This window comes from Crotalus tigris, unplaced genomic scaffold (genome assembly GCF_016545835.1).
Source record: "Crotalus tigris isolate CLP2741 ecotype Arizona unplaced genomic scaffold, ASM1654583v1 scf7180000018371.15429387391:27106975, whole genome shotgun sequence".
In the NCBI taxonomy this organism is placed as follows: Eukaryota; Metazoa; Chordata; class Lepidosauria; order Squamata; family Viperidae; genus Crotalus; species Crotalus tigris.
Window position 1 is genome coordinate 2,777,462 of NW_024096970.1, and position 17,442 is coordinate 2,794,903.

A 17,442-nucleotide genomic window follows, 5' to 3' on the forward strand; every position below is an offset into this window, starting at 1 on the left:
GTTCAGACCTTTTCCTGATGTACCTCTCCCTTCTTTTATGAGAGAAATAATAAAAATGAAAAGCAAAATCTATTGTTGCTTGAATTTAACTTCCATTTCAAAAGAATGATGGGAATTTTTAACAGCTAAGCTTTTTCTTGCTTTCCAGCATTTACAATAAAACAATTTTGAGGCTATTCAGAATGTTAAAAAATAGCTTCATGGTAAACATGAAATATAATAGGCTTGCCTGGTTTCAGGATATATGAGGAAGGCATTTAGTTTCCGTGTATCATCACTGACTTTTAAAGAAGGTTTTCATAGCTCGGCCACATATAGCCAAATAGACACATTAAGTAATTGCCTAGTTGCATAGGTAATTAAGATATGGCAAGGGTACAACAATGGTTAGTCCGAGGAACTTATTAGTCCAATCTATTTCACAAGGTTGTTGGGATGAAACAAGATAGGTTAATAACACATTTTAAAAAATATTTCCTGCAACCTCAGGAATACTTCTGTGAAGATATTTCTCATTGCAACTAAATATGCTTTTTAAGAGTGCAATATAAAGCACAAACAATATATAATTTAGATAAACACTGAAAATAATTTTTCCATGCTATAGAAATGTTTAAAATAGAACACTGCTGATTCTTATTCACCACTCTATCAATTTATCGATCCATCCATCCATCAATCAATTGATCCATCCTTCCATCTAAAATAAATATACATTGACAGAAAGATGATAATTTATATGTTCCTTTGGATTATCCAAATACTTGCCTGGAATATATCCCACTGACAATGTCATTCTGAATGGACTCTTCTATTGACAAGTTGGGGCCAGCAGCCTTAGACACAAGTAAAACCACTAGGCCTCTCATCTGCAAATTGTTCCTGGTGTCAGACACAAAGCCTCTAGAAAAGAGAAAAAAAAATAAAAAATAAAATAAAATAAGTCTAAATAGTCTGTAGAATTCTTCTAAATTTACTTTTTGTCAAATGTGTTAGCTTCATAGAACATCAAGCATTACATTGTTCATATAATATTCCCAAATGGGGGCTTCAATGAATTATACAGGTAGTCCTTAACTTACATCCATTCATTTAGTGCCCATTCAAAGTTACAACAGCACAGTTATTTTCAGGGAACTCTGGGGGTTGAAAGGCTCTGGGGCCAGTAAGCTGCAAATTGCTTACTTTTGCAGTAAATGATATTGGGGGAAAAAGATGGCAAGGCACTTAAAGGTAATCCCAGATTTACAACCATTCCATTAGTGACTGTTCAACAGCACCGGAAAAAAGTGACTTATGACCATTTTTCACACTTACAACTGTTGCAAAATCCCCTTGGTCACATCAAAATTCGGGTGCTTGATAACTGGCATGTATTTATGACAGCTGCACCGTCCCGGGTCATGTGATCATCACTTGAAACCTTCTCAGCTGGCTCATGACAAGCAAAGGTAATAGAGAAAGCTAAATTCACTTAACAGTCGTAAGATTCACTTAACAACTGTGGCAAAAATGTTGTAAAATGGCATAAGTCACTTAACAACTGTCTTGCTTAGCAATGGAAATTTTGGGCTCCATTGTCACTGTAAGTTGAGGACTACCTGAATTTGAATAACCATTTGAATAGTGAGCAGATTATTTTGAACATGCTGAATGATGGTCATTTTTCGATCATGTAAAGATATTTTAAACGATGATTCAGGCCACTTTCTCAATGTTTCCCATTCTGAGAGCTCTAGCTTGCCAGGACTACTACTCCTAGAATTCCCAATTACTTTGACTATTGGCCATTATAGTTGAGCATTCTGGAATTCAGAGCTTTAAAACTTGGCCAACAATGTGCCAACAGAAACAAGTTATGCTTTAATTTTTAAAGTTTCTTTCAATTAAAAAAAACTAAATTGAAAATTAGTGTGCCAAAGCTAAGTGCCAGCCTCAAGCTGAACTGTTACTTCCAAGAATGCTTCTTGTCCCTCCATGTACACCAGAGGCCTTTGTAGAAAGTCAAAATGACCCAAGACTGAATCTCAGGATTTTATTGGAACTACACCTAAGTATATATTCAGAGAGCACTAAGCATTTGGGGTTGAATTCTGAAGGAGCTAATAACAATAACAATAGCAATAATAATAATAAAGTTGGAAGGGACCTTGGAGGTCATCAAGTCCAACCCCCTGCTCAGGCAGGAAACCCTACACCATTTCGGACAGATGGCTGTCCAGTCTCTTCTTAAAAACTTCCTGTGTTGGAGCATTCACCGCTTCTGGAGGCAGGTTGTTTCATTGGTTAATTGTTCTAACTGTCAGGAAGTTTCTCCTTAGTTCTAAGTTGCTTCTCTCCTTGATTAGTTATTTAGCTATACAAAACCAATTTCTTTCTGAGAGCTACAGATAATATTAGTGTTCATTACAATGCTGCAATAGTACAATAAAAGTAGCATAACCTAGCTAACTGGTTGGTTCCAAAAAAGCTAACCAGGATCAGTCATGGAGACTAACAGGAAGTCTCAGGGCTGTGAGCTAGATTGAAAAATTAAACAAAAATTCAAAAAAGCAATGACAAATTATTTTAATTATTGCCAAGAACACTATATAAACTTTGGAAATCTTTTATTTTTTGAAATAATCATGTTAAACTAGCCAAATGCAGCAGACTTTGTTGTCTTTAAACAGAAAAAAGAAAACTGAATAAAATGTGGTTCTCCCATATTTCCCCCATTTGACTGTTTATTAGAACTTCTTGATATATATTTGAACTTTGACTCATTGTATCTGTATTTAGTATTTCTCATTGTTACAAAACTACTAAAGCAACAGTTTGTGTATTAGAGGCATTATATTCAAAAGGTTTGTTTTATATAGCATATTCAGAAGGCTGTAAAAATGCAAATAACATTAATATACTATGGCATTAGAGACAGTACAGTTAAGCAGTTACCGTAACCCTGAAGGTATTTTGCAAGTTGTAACTGATTTAAATGAAATCAGTATTCAAACTAGGTGCTCAAAATTCTAAAGTTAGAAGAAAAGTTCTGTCTACACATCCATCTTCACTGAGATTGAATGAAAATGTAAATGAAGTCAATTACCATATGACAGAAAATGCATAAAAATAGAATATAGAGATAGAGAAGCACCAATCTCTGAAATATTTCATTTTTGTGAGAAAATAGCTAATTCATAGCAACTCCATGCAGAGAAATAGTGGACACTACTAAGCAAGAACATAGGCACAAATTCATATAATATCCATGCATATGATCTAAACCATCTAGTGTTCCCTATGATTATTTATGCTTCCTTTCCATATTTGAGCTAAGAATTAAACTTCTTTTCTAGCCCTCCAAAGTTATAAACAGACTTATATTAAAGACACGGACTCAGTCTTCGCTAAAGTTAATTGCAAGAGATTTGAAACAAATAAACCCTACGGTAATCCTCCTTTAGTAATCAGAAGCTGCGGCAATCACTTGAAATGGCTTCAGGGGTCATATTCACATTCTACCTGAATCCATGTCCCTAGAGATATTCAACCCATGTCACAGGTACATAAAAGTCTTCAAGATGGTGCAATTATTCTTGATGGGTATGTAGCAGAAGACAGGTTCCTCTAGGGGAAAAAGCAGCTGGAAGTAGCACAAATGGAACTGGGCACACACGCACAACTTAACATCAGAATCAGATTCCTTCCTAAAACCTTGGGCAAAATATTACCACAAGTATAAATATAAACTCACAAGATATAATGTAGCTAGCTTATTCTAGTTTATCCATCTTATTATTATTAAACACTATGCCTTCAGGCTAAATTGAATTAGACCTGCACAACTATCCACTGCAAATCCAGGTTTACAGAGCAATTAAACAACAGGAGGAAAACCACAATTACTCTCAATGCTATTCTTGAGACAAAAATAACTTTTTAAAATTAACAAATTGCTATGTAAATGCAGAACTCTTTTAAGTTCTTGACTTGCTATGAAGAGGGAAAGCCTAGCTTAGAAACAAGCACACTACTGAAGTGTGCTGATACAAAGACTCGCACCACCCACACATGCAGTAACACTGGATAATATTTTTTATGCTAAAAGAATTACACCTCCTACTACTGTCCATCTGTTTAAGAGAATAAATCAACCAAACATAAGCATTCTTATGAAAGCTCTGCATACAGTACTTCAACTTCCAATGTTCAGCTATTTCTCGTCTCAGCAGAGATAAGACATAAGCTTATAATTCCAGTGGTTTCTACTCATTGAAACATTTTTGGCAAAAAGAGGGGCAAACATTTAGGATTTGGAGGACAATTTTTATAAAGGCCATTCAACAATTACATTTTAGCGATCATATCCATAGATCAGCAGACAAATCAATGTACAGTGTAAAGGCTAAACACATACTTTTTAAAATTTTTAGAAGAATTCAAGGAAGAAATTGAAATATGATTAACAATTCACATCCACATTTAAAAAATACAACGTAACTTTAATGGCAGCATTTACAGAATACATTAAATTTGTGTTGCATGTGACAAGGAAAATAAAGTGAATAACTGCAAATTACATGCAACATATGCCTAAAAATATAGAGGGTATAAATGAATTTCTATGTCTTAGTGGAATGTTCATTAAAAATTAAGAAATTTTAAGACACACAAATGCTAGTAGAATAATACTCAGTAAGTACATAGTCTCTTATAAAGAATAAATATTGAAAAATGTGAAAATAGCTCTGTATAGATTGTCTCATAATTAACAAAGAGGGTAGTACAGAGTCAAGAGTCAGTAGAAACACAAAAATAAATTGAACATGGGAACTAAGTACTTAAGTGTATTGAAAAAAACATGAGAAGAAAGGATCAAGAATTAATGGATGCTGAATGACTGTGGACCGAAAACAACAGGGAGTGAACAGTATGAAAGAAATACACAGATAGAACTTGGTTATGTAGAAAGAATAAACTAGAAGTTGCAAAACAAATATACAAAGGAAAAGCAAATGAATTAAAGGGAAAGGAAAGACTGAGAAACAATGGTTGGGTTGAGATTATTTGTACCAGATATAAATGCACACACAGGAACTGTCAGGAACCTCTTATCCAAAACATATTTTCACAATGATTGTGAGAGAGAAGCTGCATAAGCCTAGTAAACGATGTGGCTACTTGAACTTGGATTTTTGGACAGCTCTCTAGTAGGTATCAGAGCTGTGCAAAGCATTTGAAAGAGTGATCTACAATTTCTATTAGCACATATAAAAAGCATCTCTTTTTGCACTGTTAAAGCAGTTGTGTCTTTCAGAAATTTTAAGTGGTGGCTTAGAAATTGCTCAGTTAATATATCTGTCACTTAAGATATCTCACTAAGAAATACTGTGAGACTCTACTATAGCTGAGTTACATCTGGTAGTTTCCAAAATTTAAACATTTTCAACCATTTTCACCTCTTATTTGAGTCAGATTATAATATGAAGCAGTCAGGAGCACAAGCATACATGATGCTTACTGAAGAAGGTCAAAGATAAAAAAAAAAAAGTAAACGTGTACAAAAAAAGCACCTATACAAAAAATCCAGTTTGTAAAATCCACATTATACTTTTAGTCTGTTACATAATCCCATCATCCATATATTATTGTGTACAAAAGCAGATGACAGTTTCAGTAACGAAAGTATTGTTTCCACAATATCAAGCAATTTATTAACTGTGAAGAAAGATTACATTTTTCACACAGTGTAAATATTGAACCCTTTACAGTTAATAATTTGTGGAAAAGTAACTTGAAAATTCTGATACATTTCCCATAGATGTGTTCATCCCTGAGAGAGCTCAAGATTTCAAAAGGTGAGACATTTAAGCAACTTGTGGTTTTGGAAATGTTCGTTTCCACAGCAACCAGCATCATTTTCTTTATATAGCATTATAAACAGATGGCAAAAAGAATGCCTGTGTTTCTTTGCCAGCATGTCAATAAAAACTTTAGTACTCTAGTACTGTATATTTGAATTATTTAACAATCCAGGTATACTACCCACAGAACTTATCGTCGTAGTCAAATGTTATTAAATTTTTATCCTCTCAATATTTTGTTCCTTAGGTATCTTTTGTTAATTAGCTATCTTTTCTTAAATTTCTTTTGACACCCACATTTTCACAATAAAGTGTTTTAAGACAAAAGAATGAATCTATGTCAGGAGACCTATAAAAACCAGAATGGAACACTTAATGAAATGAGAACTGATAAATTGGTCCCTTTCAGACTTAATACCAAATCAGGATCACAGTTACATGAACAATGCAAAAGCCCTCAAAATTGCAGCACCACTTCTTTTTCTCTACTCTTCCCTTGGAGGCTTCATTCTCCTAAAGAAAATCATAAAAAAGAAAAATTTTCATGTGAACACGAAACTAAACTGTTCACAATCACACTCTGCTCATCTACTATCTACAAACTCAAACTATTTGATGTTCTAGCTAGATATGATGTGAAGCTACAAGTAGTGGATTTACATCACAATTGGGACTGGGAAGGCTGTCGAAACTCAGTGAGGTGAGATGTCATGTAACTGCAGTGACTTAGTGGCAATCCTGGTGCGCGCATGTGCGCGCACACACACACACACCACCCCAGTTGCAGTCAAGAACCAGGAATCACAAGTTGTTAAGCAATTTTCAGCCCCATCGAAGCCATTCTGGGCTTGATCCCTTCCAGCTAGGAGCCTCAATGAGATAAGGAGTGCCTTTAACTCTGCTCTTTGACTGCTCTGCACTCTGCCTTCTGGGGGGGCAAACAGCCCCAGAATCATGCAGCTTTGGGGCTGTTTACAATGCCCCAGAAAATCTCAGTCAATCCAGTCTACCACGGCAAGTATTAATTTGCCCAGCTACCTTCTCTCCCAGTTCCCTACAATGATCTTTTGAACCCTGCCACGACTGAAGCAGAAATGCCTCACTGCTGTCTCTTTTTCAGACCTGCAACCACTATACTACCCAATATTCAGCTTCTTTGTCACATGACTTTCCAGCCCACCCCAGCACCACGGCGCCAGGCTACAGCCCCATGAAATGCCAGCAAGTATTTGTTCGTCCCAATTCCCCACACCAATCTCTCATCTTTAGTGCCTAGTCACCGCAGCCAAAGCAGAAGCGCTCACTGCCTTTGTTTTCTCCTCCAGCTTCCCTAGTGAAGATTTCCTACATGTGACTCCCTGAACCTTTAAAATGCTATGCTGTCTTCATAAAGCTGAGCTGTCACACAGGCTTCTATGTCCAACTTATAGTCACAGTTTCAGCCTATTGAAGCAAGCAGATCTTGTAAGCCCCCCCACTAACTTTCTACCTGGATTTTCCGATAGGTGCAGTTAGAGCATATTAGGCACACAGCTTTGATCAACAGCCAGAGAAATAATTATGGACACATTCAAATCATTTTCAACCAAACAGTGAGGCACAACAGATTCTTTATGAAGCACCACCCTTAAAAGGGGTGTTCGAGCTCAGATTCCTCTATCCCCTTTCTTCAGCTACCAAGGCTCTTCCCTGCTACCCAGTCACTCACCGGGTCCATCATTCTGGATGTCACTCCACTATGATCTCTCCCCCAGGCACCTCCACTCACCCAGCTCACTCACCCAGCTCCACTGTCCACTTGGGTGTCTGGTACCTCTCTGTCACTGGCTTCCCCACTCATCTGGGTCAGCTCGCCTCCGCCATCTGCTGGTACATCTGGTATCCCCCTTTGGTCACTGGCTTGCCCATTCACCTCAGTCAGTTTGCCTCTGTTATGCTTGGAGCTCCCTGTGGTCACATGCTTAGCCACTCATCTGGGTCAGCTTGCCTCCCCCATCTCCTTTCCCCTTCCATGATTCTCCCCTCAAAAGTCTTCCTGCCCAAAACCTGACAGAATCCTTCTTTCCTTTCTCTGCCTCTTCCTCGAAGCTCCAGGGTTCCAGGCCTCTCCCCACTACATTTGGAATACACGAACTTAAAGTAACAACAAAACTTTACTGGTTATAATGTACATTTCCTCTTTCTTACACACACATTCATCCACACTTACCCATGTCCTGCTCAACGGCCTAGCTAGAGCAGAGGTGGACACCTCCTTCACAATCTGTAAAGTACAACTCCCAGAATTCCTGAGCCACCATAGCTGACTCAGGAATTCTGGGAGTTGAAATCCACAGGTCATAAAAGGGCCATAGTTGCCCACCTCTGAGCTAGAGGGATGGAAGCCACCAAGTCTGGGTTCAAAAATGACTCAAAGAGTAAGCAGGCTTCAGGAGCCCATTTACCTCAAAGATCCTTGCTTTTTAATTCACAGGACTGACTGCTATATTTGCTTTATTAACTTACGAGCTTGGTAGCTGTTGATGGGATTTGGGGGGGGGACTTTCCATGTACTCAAGCGCAACTTTTTTGGCCTGGTTCAGGTGATATTTTTTCCTTTGTTTCCTTAACAACTTGATTTCTTCTTAACTACCTTCCCAAAGGGATCTTTTGGACAAGATTCCTGGCTTTTGTCCATCCTGCTTACATATTGGCTTCATCTTTCAGTATGGCTGCTTCAGCCTAGTCTCCCACTGCTATCTTTCCAAAGGCTTTCTGAAGGCAATGCAGCTTTATAAAGACATTGCAATTCTATTCTTTATTTTAGTTCTGGAAATATTGAAAAGGGAAAAGACAGTATGAGAGGATCGTGGGAGTAAAGATTACAAAAGAAACTTATGAATTAACGGTTTTTGCAGATGATTCGGTGCTGGTTCTGTAAGATCCTTTAAAGAGGATTGAAATATTAATGGGAAATTTTAAAAATGGTACATTAGCAGGTTTTAAAATTAATAAACAAAAGATGAAGATGTTAACAAAAATATGAAAACAGAAAATAAAACAGAACTGATAAATAAAACAGGATTAATATTGAAAAGGTAAAGTATTTGGGTATCATTATGACAAATATGAACCGTATGTTATTTCAAAATAATTGGGTTAAGATATGGAATGAAGATATGTTAAGATGGGTGTAATTATAATTGTCATTGTTTGGGAGAATTCCTGTGATAAAAATGTCTTCTTGAATGATATTTTCATTTCAGACAATAATTGTTTTGACAACTGATGCACTATTAAAATGGTAGCAGAAGAATATCTCTAAATGTATGTGGCATAGGAAAAAAAAACTATGAGTTAAATATAAGATGCTACAAGATGCAAAGGAAAGAATAGGATTGGTTTTACTCTGAAAAACAAGACTTTGAACGTAAAAGGACATGACCTAAGATTTGGGTAGTGTGGATATCTGTGATTAAGATTAATACGGATTTTAAAAACCATTATGTTAGATGCACCCTGTTGAGAATATAAAATAGATACAAACCCAGGTTGTTCCCCCAAATACCCTCATGCTTCTCAGCACAAAAAGCAAATAATAAAAAAACACAAATATTATGAGATATCAGAATTTTGTCAAAGAGTATGTAAAATAAAATCATGAGAACTGGTGGTAGAGGGATATACAATAATTACCAACGGTTCTCTTATATGCAATTATTAGAAAGATGTAAAATAGACAAAAGAATTTATGATTGTAAACATTCTGAACATGAAACAGAATTGTACACAAATGGTGAACATGTAATTGCTAAAATGTATACACCTTTATTGAAAAGCTATATGATAAAATGGGCTAAAATTTTGGTTGTAATGCACATATGGAACAATGGGCAAATATGTGGTTGAAAGGATTGAAAGGTACATTATGTTATAATCTTAAAAAGAATTTTTATAAGATGATGTACGTTGGTATTTGTCATCAAAGGAATTGTCTAGAACACGGGTCGGCAACTCGCGGCTCCAGAGCCGCATGCGGCTCTTTCAGCCGTCTCCTGCGGCTCCCTGTCCTCAGCCACCATGTGCAGTCTGAAAAAAAAAGTAGGACTAAAAAAGTTCAACCAATCAATTCAAACTTCTCACGAAGTTTGAATTGATTGGTTGAACTTCTTTGGTTTGTGGGACTGCCCACAAACCTCCTTCTTTCTTCAGATTGCACGTGGTGGCAGCAGAGAAAGAGCCGGGAGGATTGCTGGAAAGGTGGCAGAACCTGGGTAAGGAGCCACGGGTGGCCAGTCTCAGGATGCCTCTTCCCTGCCCAGCGGGTCTCCCCTTGCCCTGCTCTGCCGCGGCCTCTATTAGTCGGGGGGGGAGGGTTGCCAGGGGTCTCGGTAACTTCCCCACGGGTCGAGAGATTTCCCCGCGGTGCCTGCTCGGCCCTTTCCCCACCTGCTGCATGGCACCTCTTTGCTGTCCTCCTGCTGCCGCTGCTACCGCTGGGCTCTCCACCATCCTGCCCTACCTCGGGCTGGGCAGCCGTGCCCCTTCGCTGTCCTCCTGCTGCCACTGCTGCCGCCGGGCTCTCCGCCACCCTGCCCCACCTCGGCCCAGGCAGCCGTGGCCCTTCACCGTCCTCCCGCTGCCGCCACTGCCGCTGGGCTCTCCGCCACCCTGCCCCACCTCGGCCTGGGCGGCCGCAGCCATTCGCCGTCCTCCTGCTGCTGCCACAGGGCTCTCCGCCACCCTGCCCCACCTTGGCCCGGGCGGCCGCACCCCTTCGCCTTCTTTCAGCTGCCACGGGGCTCTCCGCCACCCTGCCCCACTTTGGCCTGGGTGGCCGTGCCCCTTCACCATCCTCCCGCTATCGCTGCCACTGTTGGCTCTCCACTGCCCTGCCCCACTTTGACCCGGGCGGCTGCGCCCCTTCACTGTCCTCCCGCTGTCACTGCTGCCACTGCCGGTCACGTTGAGCGAGGCCGGAGAGGAGGCGGCGGCGACTGGGCAGCCATGGCCCTTCGCCATCCACTTGCCACCGCCGCCACTGCCGGGAGTACCGAAGATCTGGAGGGTTCCCTCCTGCTGCGGATCCACAGTGCCTGGGCTGACGGGGAAGGGGGTGTGGGGATATTCGGGGCCTAAAAAGTTTTCCAGGACAGGCTCGAGGCTGGCCCTCTTTTCCTGGCTGCAGGATAAGGGGCGGCACAGGGTCTCCACTCAGGCGGGCGGGCGAGTGTAACCCCGAAACCTTTCGCATTTGTTTGCAAAAAGAAGCACACTGCATTAGCTGGCATCGCAGGGGGTGGTCTCACGGCAACGCTGACAATCCGGGCCATGCGCCACCGGCGTCTTCTTTTGCAGGTAGCAAACGAGAGGCATTTGCGTCTGCGACACCCTTTGGGAAGGGTTACCCACGACCTATGACGGGACCAGCCCTGTTCTCGTTTCTGCCCTGGTTTGATAAATTGAACTGGAAGGGAGGGGACACTTCTCCTGCCCGGGTGAGCCCAGAGTAGAGCTATTGCGACATTCGTTCTACCAAAAACAGGGCAGAGTTGAAAGTGCACGTTCCCAGCAGGTATTAAATCGGTCTGGATCAGCATTTCTCAACTGCAGCAACATTCGGCCCGGGGGAGGGGGAGCTGGACGGGGACAGGGCCGGTGCATGTGTTGCCTTAGGCTCCACTCTTTAATCAAGCCCCGTTACATTTGTGAGCGCATGTGCGTGCGCATGCGCACATTTTGCGGCTCCTCGTTTTTTCTTTTGTGAGGGAAATGGGTCCAAGTGGCTTGTTCACCATTTCAGGTTGCCGACCCCTGGTCTAGAATGTATAAGGCACTCCAAATTTATGCTGGAAATATGAAGGAGGGTTTTGTTAATCATCTTTAGTGCACGTCTAAAAAAGTTAGAAAATTCTGCAATCAAGTACATACACGGATTCAGAGGATCTTAAAAGATTAACATACAATTGAAACCAGAAGTTTTCCTTTTGGGACTGGCAGACAAACAGCTGGAAAAAGTCATAGAACTTTGTGTACATACCTGCAGGGAGATTATTGTATGCACAAAAATAGAAAAATTTGGCATTACTTGCAAAGGACAAATGGTTGATGAAAATGATGCATCTTGCTGGGACAGCCGTATTGACTCCTTTGATCTGAGGAAATACAGTATCTACATTTATGGTTGACTGGAAATCCCTTATAGATTTTTTTCCATGAAACAGAAAAAAACAAACTTATGATTTATGGTTTTGATGATTAAACCAAATAGATTATAGAAAGAAAAGACGTAAACTGTAACCTTAGAGCAGGGGTGTCAAACTGCCGGCCCGCAGGCTGGACACCTCATCTGGAAGCTGCGCCCACCCCACTGCCGGCAATGGCAAAACCGTCCTGATATGTTGCGCGATGTCACGTGGCGTCATGAGTTTGATATGTAGGACCTAAGAGTAATAGGTAAACTTACACTTGTACTCATAGCTGCTGTACAGAAAATCAGAAACTTTAGTTTATATAATTATTAGTTTTTATATTTTTAAAAATCTTTAATAAAATTAAGAATCTACAATAGGACTACAGCATATAGAAGAAAGCAGTAGTTCAAGGTTTAAAAACCTGGCCATGCAGAAAGTCTACTTGAGTAGAGAAGAATACCCAGTCAAAATTTATATACGGCTTCAAAGAAAGGCATATGAATATAAGGAAGGACTCAAGAAAAGGTAGCAGCAGCATGAGATTTCTCCATCCATTTGTAACATTTTATCTAAGTATGGAAGTATTTTCTTCTTTTTATGACTCTTTAATCCCTTTATCTGAGGTGGAGTTGGGGCAACTGAATGAAATTACTAGCCAAATGCACTTCCTGATGCCTAATTGGAGTTCGCAGCAGATATTGTCTTTTGACACTCTGACAGAGAAACATCTGCTGCTGCCTAGGACTGAACTCAACCTCTCTGCCATTCTAAGTATGGATATATATTATATAATAATTTGGAAATATTACTGGTTCAAATACCTTGCATATATCCTTAGGTTGGTTGCATGTATGTAACTGTGTTAATCTGATTAATAGTTTTGAAATCCTATAGTTTTCCTTCAATACACTGAAACTAAATATTCATTTTGAGTTAAAATCTTCTAGAATTTTGGTTCTGGCTATTCTGATTTGCCCTTTATTTCCCACCATCACATTATAGATTTTTCTATTTTTTTCATAATTGTTTTATCTAATTTTTTAGGAATCCTCAGAAAAAGTGTTTGGTATATATCCTCTTAAAACAGAAGTAAAATGGTCACTAAGTGAAATATTTATTAAGCAAACCACATAACTGAAGACAGAGAGAGATGCAGAAAAGATTGCTGGTTCCTGATGTCGCTTTCAGATCAAGTTCTCTTATATCAGTGGTTCTCAACCTGTGGGTCGGGACCCCATTTGGGGTCGAACGACCATTTCACAGGGGTCACCAAACAAGGCTGTCCGCCATTTTTTCCCCCTTTTCTTTGGCCACGCCCCTGGCACCCAGTGATGTATAAGTGGTTGGGGGTCACCACAACATGGGATACTGTATTATGGGGTCGCGGCATTAGAAAGGTTGAGAACCACTGTCTTATATAGTTATGCCAGCATTATTTTCACTCCAAGAGAAATTTAGTTGTAAGAGCACACATTAGCTGGAAATGTTATTATTACCATATTTGTTAAAAAAATTGCTACCTGAGGAATGGCTATATTCTTTGCAAATATTTTGCTGACTTTGTTCCCTTCAACATTCCCATTCTTCCTCTTCTATTCTTCACTTGGCATTGCATCTTGGTCATCTTACTTTGACAAAAGCAATTTTAATAGATTTTCTCAAGGATACCAGTATGTTATTGCTATATAAATCCCATGTGAGTCATTGAATTCACCAAATCTCTGTGTAAATATAAGATCTTTGGAAACAGATTGAACTAGCCAAGGGTATCAGTTTGAGGAGGCACCACAAAGAAAAGCAAAATTTAAGTTTATTATAAATATTAGGGAAAAGTTGAAAATATAAAAACCACTTTATTACAAAAATCTAGTATCTGCCAGCAGTCTTGAGCTATTTGCCTGAAAAACCATACCCAGCTATCATAAGAAAAGAACTGCAAAACCTCAAGCAACTTTGTTAAATCTGAAAAATCTCTAGGATAAGAATGGAATGCAAGGCAAAATTAGATGACATATGTTATTCAAATAAACTTAAAAGTTCTAGAATTCTCTAAGTTTAACTATTCATATATCTAAATACCAAGTTAAATCTAAGCTAGTGCAGCTGATGGCTGAATCAGTATGGTTACCCAATGAAATGTTGTGACTCTAGAAAATCATGTTCTGAAACAAAGTATTGCAAGACTCAGAAAATTAGGATCATTAAATGTTAATATAGTGTCAATATATAAATTCACAATTGCCACATGAACCAAAATATATTTGTGCATTAAAATGAAATCCAACTAAATCATGCTCAGAATGTAGACAAATCTTCAGGGCAAATGAGTTATGGCATCTGAGCATCTTCTTGACATGGATTTGAGACAAATACTGTTATTACAATGTACTCAAATATTCTCTCTGGTGGCTATGTAATCCTATATATAAATTGGGCTGGTAAAGAATTATGTTGCTATATATTGATATAGTAGCTGCCAAATTCTTTGGTGAATAACACAGTCCTATAAACAAACCCAGTACAATCCATTCAAAGTGTCTTGGTAGGCTGAGTTAAAAAACAGAATCTGCTACCCATATTTGCTGTTTTAGAAAACAGTCATAGAGAGAGAATGAAAGAGGACCAACACTGTAGAGCACCTATATAGAACTCTGCTGAAATCCCACACAGAAATCTGAAACAAGTGTATAAGAGCCACCCACAGTGAGACATACTTTTGCTAAGCAACAAAAAGATCAGGAGAAGCTACCTGGAAAGATACAAACAGTGCTATATTCAGAAAGCATCTCCTAGGCTTCCTATTCTTTTCATCCAGTGATTCATATATATATAATAACTACAGGTTTATTTTTTTATATTCTAAACCAAAAATTGTATATCCATGCATACCTACCTAATTCTAGTTGGCCAGGCTACATTTGAATTCCAGAAGTATTGCTATACATTATTATATCTTCCAACAAGGTTCCAACAAATAGTTCATCAAAATTGATGAGTCCAATATTGGCACTTTTGTCACACCTCCTGCTAATTGACAGTATTTACACCTGCCACAATCACCAGATTCTTGGCCATTTACAATAATGATAGCAAACAAAAACAAGGCAAGAGGGTTAAAATTCCACTGTAAGATGAAATATAAGTATCAAAATACATTACAAATAATTTAGCACAGCCACCCTTCACCATAGACAAATTGGAGTTAACTTTTAAAGACAGAAAATTAATAACAGTTCTGCTCTGGTCTGATTATAATAGTATACAGATATTTAGAGGAAACATTTAAAGAACTGAAGGCGATTCATACTAATTACCTTATACAACTTAGCATTCTAAATGTTAAAGAAAGTGTAAGGCCTCAATAACAGTTTTTATAAAATGAAAGCTAGTTATTTTAGTAAGAATTTTAAGATTCCTAATCTATTAATGACTGAATTGTAATATTCCACAGTTAAGAGGTAGAGATATGTAAACAATACTAGCACATTCAACATCTACTGCTAAAGAACATGGGAAAACTGCAAACCAATGAAGAAAATACAATGAGTCAGAATATAAAACAATACTAATACATTCACTAATATCCATTGGGGGAGGAGCAAGCACTTTACAATTAGTGCCCTCCAATAACTGCTTACATTCTCTTAATTTTATCAACTATTTTGCTTTACTTTATTAGATCCTGAAAATATCTCTCTGGCTAACCTTTGGTCATTACTTGTCTGAGAACTCTATACTTCTCCACATAAGATATTACAATGGAAAAAAGAAATGACCAACAGTGAATTCTGTGGTGCTTACATACCTACCCATTTTAACTGACAAAAGGAAACATATGCTAAGGAATAGAAAAATTCATTGGGTCATCAGCTATTTTTTAATCAGTGGTGGGATTCAGCCAGTTCGCACCAGTTCAGCAGAACCAGTAGCTAATTTTTTGTTGCCCAGGCCCAGAATGGACTTCTGGAAGCGGCATCCACACAGAGAACTGGTTGTTCACAAATTTGAATCCCACCACTGCTTTTAATCAATTATACTGAATCAAATAAAACATTTTTTTTCCAAAATGGTTATATTAACAAATTACTGAGCATCACCAAATATTTTTACTTTTCAGTGATATATTTTTAAATCAAATTCCTTAGAACAGGGGTCCCCAACCCCGAGTCCATGGACCAGCACCAATCTTGGCATGCCAAAAACCAGTCTACGCAAACAAGCGAAAACCCATCTACGGGATGCAGGCAGCACATGAAATGCCTCCTCCAGTCCATGGAAAAACCTCTCTCCAAGGAACCGGTCCCTGGTGCCCAAAAGATTGGGGGCCACTGCCTTAGAATGTACTAGTAGTCTCGATATTATGTTTCATGGTTCTTCCTGAGAAATTAATCCAAATATGTAGAAATGCCACTGAAGCCTATAAAAGTCAAAATATATTTGGTACACTAATAATTTCAAAAAAGCCTTATAAAATGATTTTACCTACGTAAGCTAGAGAATGAAATAGTATTTTTCTCCGTTTTTTTGAAACCACTGTACTTAGTTCCTATATTTTTACTGATTCTTTATATTATACATTAAAGCAGGCATGTCAAACTCGCGACGTCATGTGATGCCACGCGACGTATCGGAGGTTTTTTACCATTGCCGGCAATGGGGTGGGCGCGGCTCCGGTATGATGAAACCGGCCCATGGGCTGGCAGTTTGACACCCCTGCATTAAAGGTACTTTTGATAAATTCCTTTATGATGCAGTAACACTATTATCATACCTATCTTTGGAAAATACAGGTAGTCCTTGACTTACAACCATTCATTTAGTGATCATTCAAATTACAGCAGCAGTGAAAAAAAGTGATTTATGACCATTTATCACACAACACTTGCAGTATCCCTATGGCCATGTGATCAAAATTTGAACACTTGACAACTGGCTCATATTTAAGATGAATGCAGAGTCCCAAGATCATGTGATCTCTTTTTGTGACCTTCTAACAAGTCAATGGGGAAGCCAGTTTCACTTAATCATCATGTGACTAACTTAACAACTCTAGCAAGAAAGGTGATAAAATAGGGCAATTTAACAGCTGTCTCACTTAGCAACATAAATTTTTGGCTCAATTGTGGTCATAAACTGAGGACTACCTGAAGTTGTCCCAAACTATTTATATCAGCATTTTAGAAATCTATTCTAAGTAAATGAAAGCATGATCCCATCTATTTCATAAAATAAACAGATAGAAATGATGAGTCAGTGTAAATAATATAATGCATGCAAATTAACAGTATTATCATAATGCAGTTCCAATGGTCAAAAAAATCACATGGTGCCAACTCTCCACATCATGTGAACATTTTTTTTTATTTTTTCAAAGAGAGAGGCAACAAAATTATAAATCTCCAGCAGAAAAGTCTTGATAAAAT

General features: G+C 38.6%; 1 protein-coding gene across 4 annotated transcripts in view; it reads right to left on the minus strand.

Moving 5' to 3' along the window:
• The window catches only part of PDSS2 (decaprenyl diphosphate synthase subunit 2), an 89,763-nt gene that overhangs the window by 71,014 nt on the left and 1,307 nt on the right, over positions 1-17,442 (minus strand). For 3 of the 4 annotated variants that reach the window (XR_005557642.1, XM_039351120.1, XM_039351118.1), the window contains exon 2: positions 769-903. The exons of the other annotated variant lie outside the window; for it this stretch is intronic. Coding sequence is in view for 2 of the 3 variants with exons in the window: in XM_039351120.1 (XP_039207054.1) it covers positions 769-903 (135 nt within the window). In the remaining variant the exon portion in view is untranslated. The remainder of the gene's footprint in view (positions 1-768; positions 904-17,442) is intronic. 4 annotated transcript variants of the gene reach the window in all.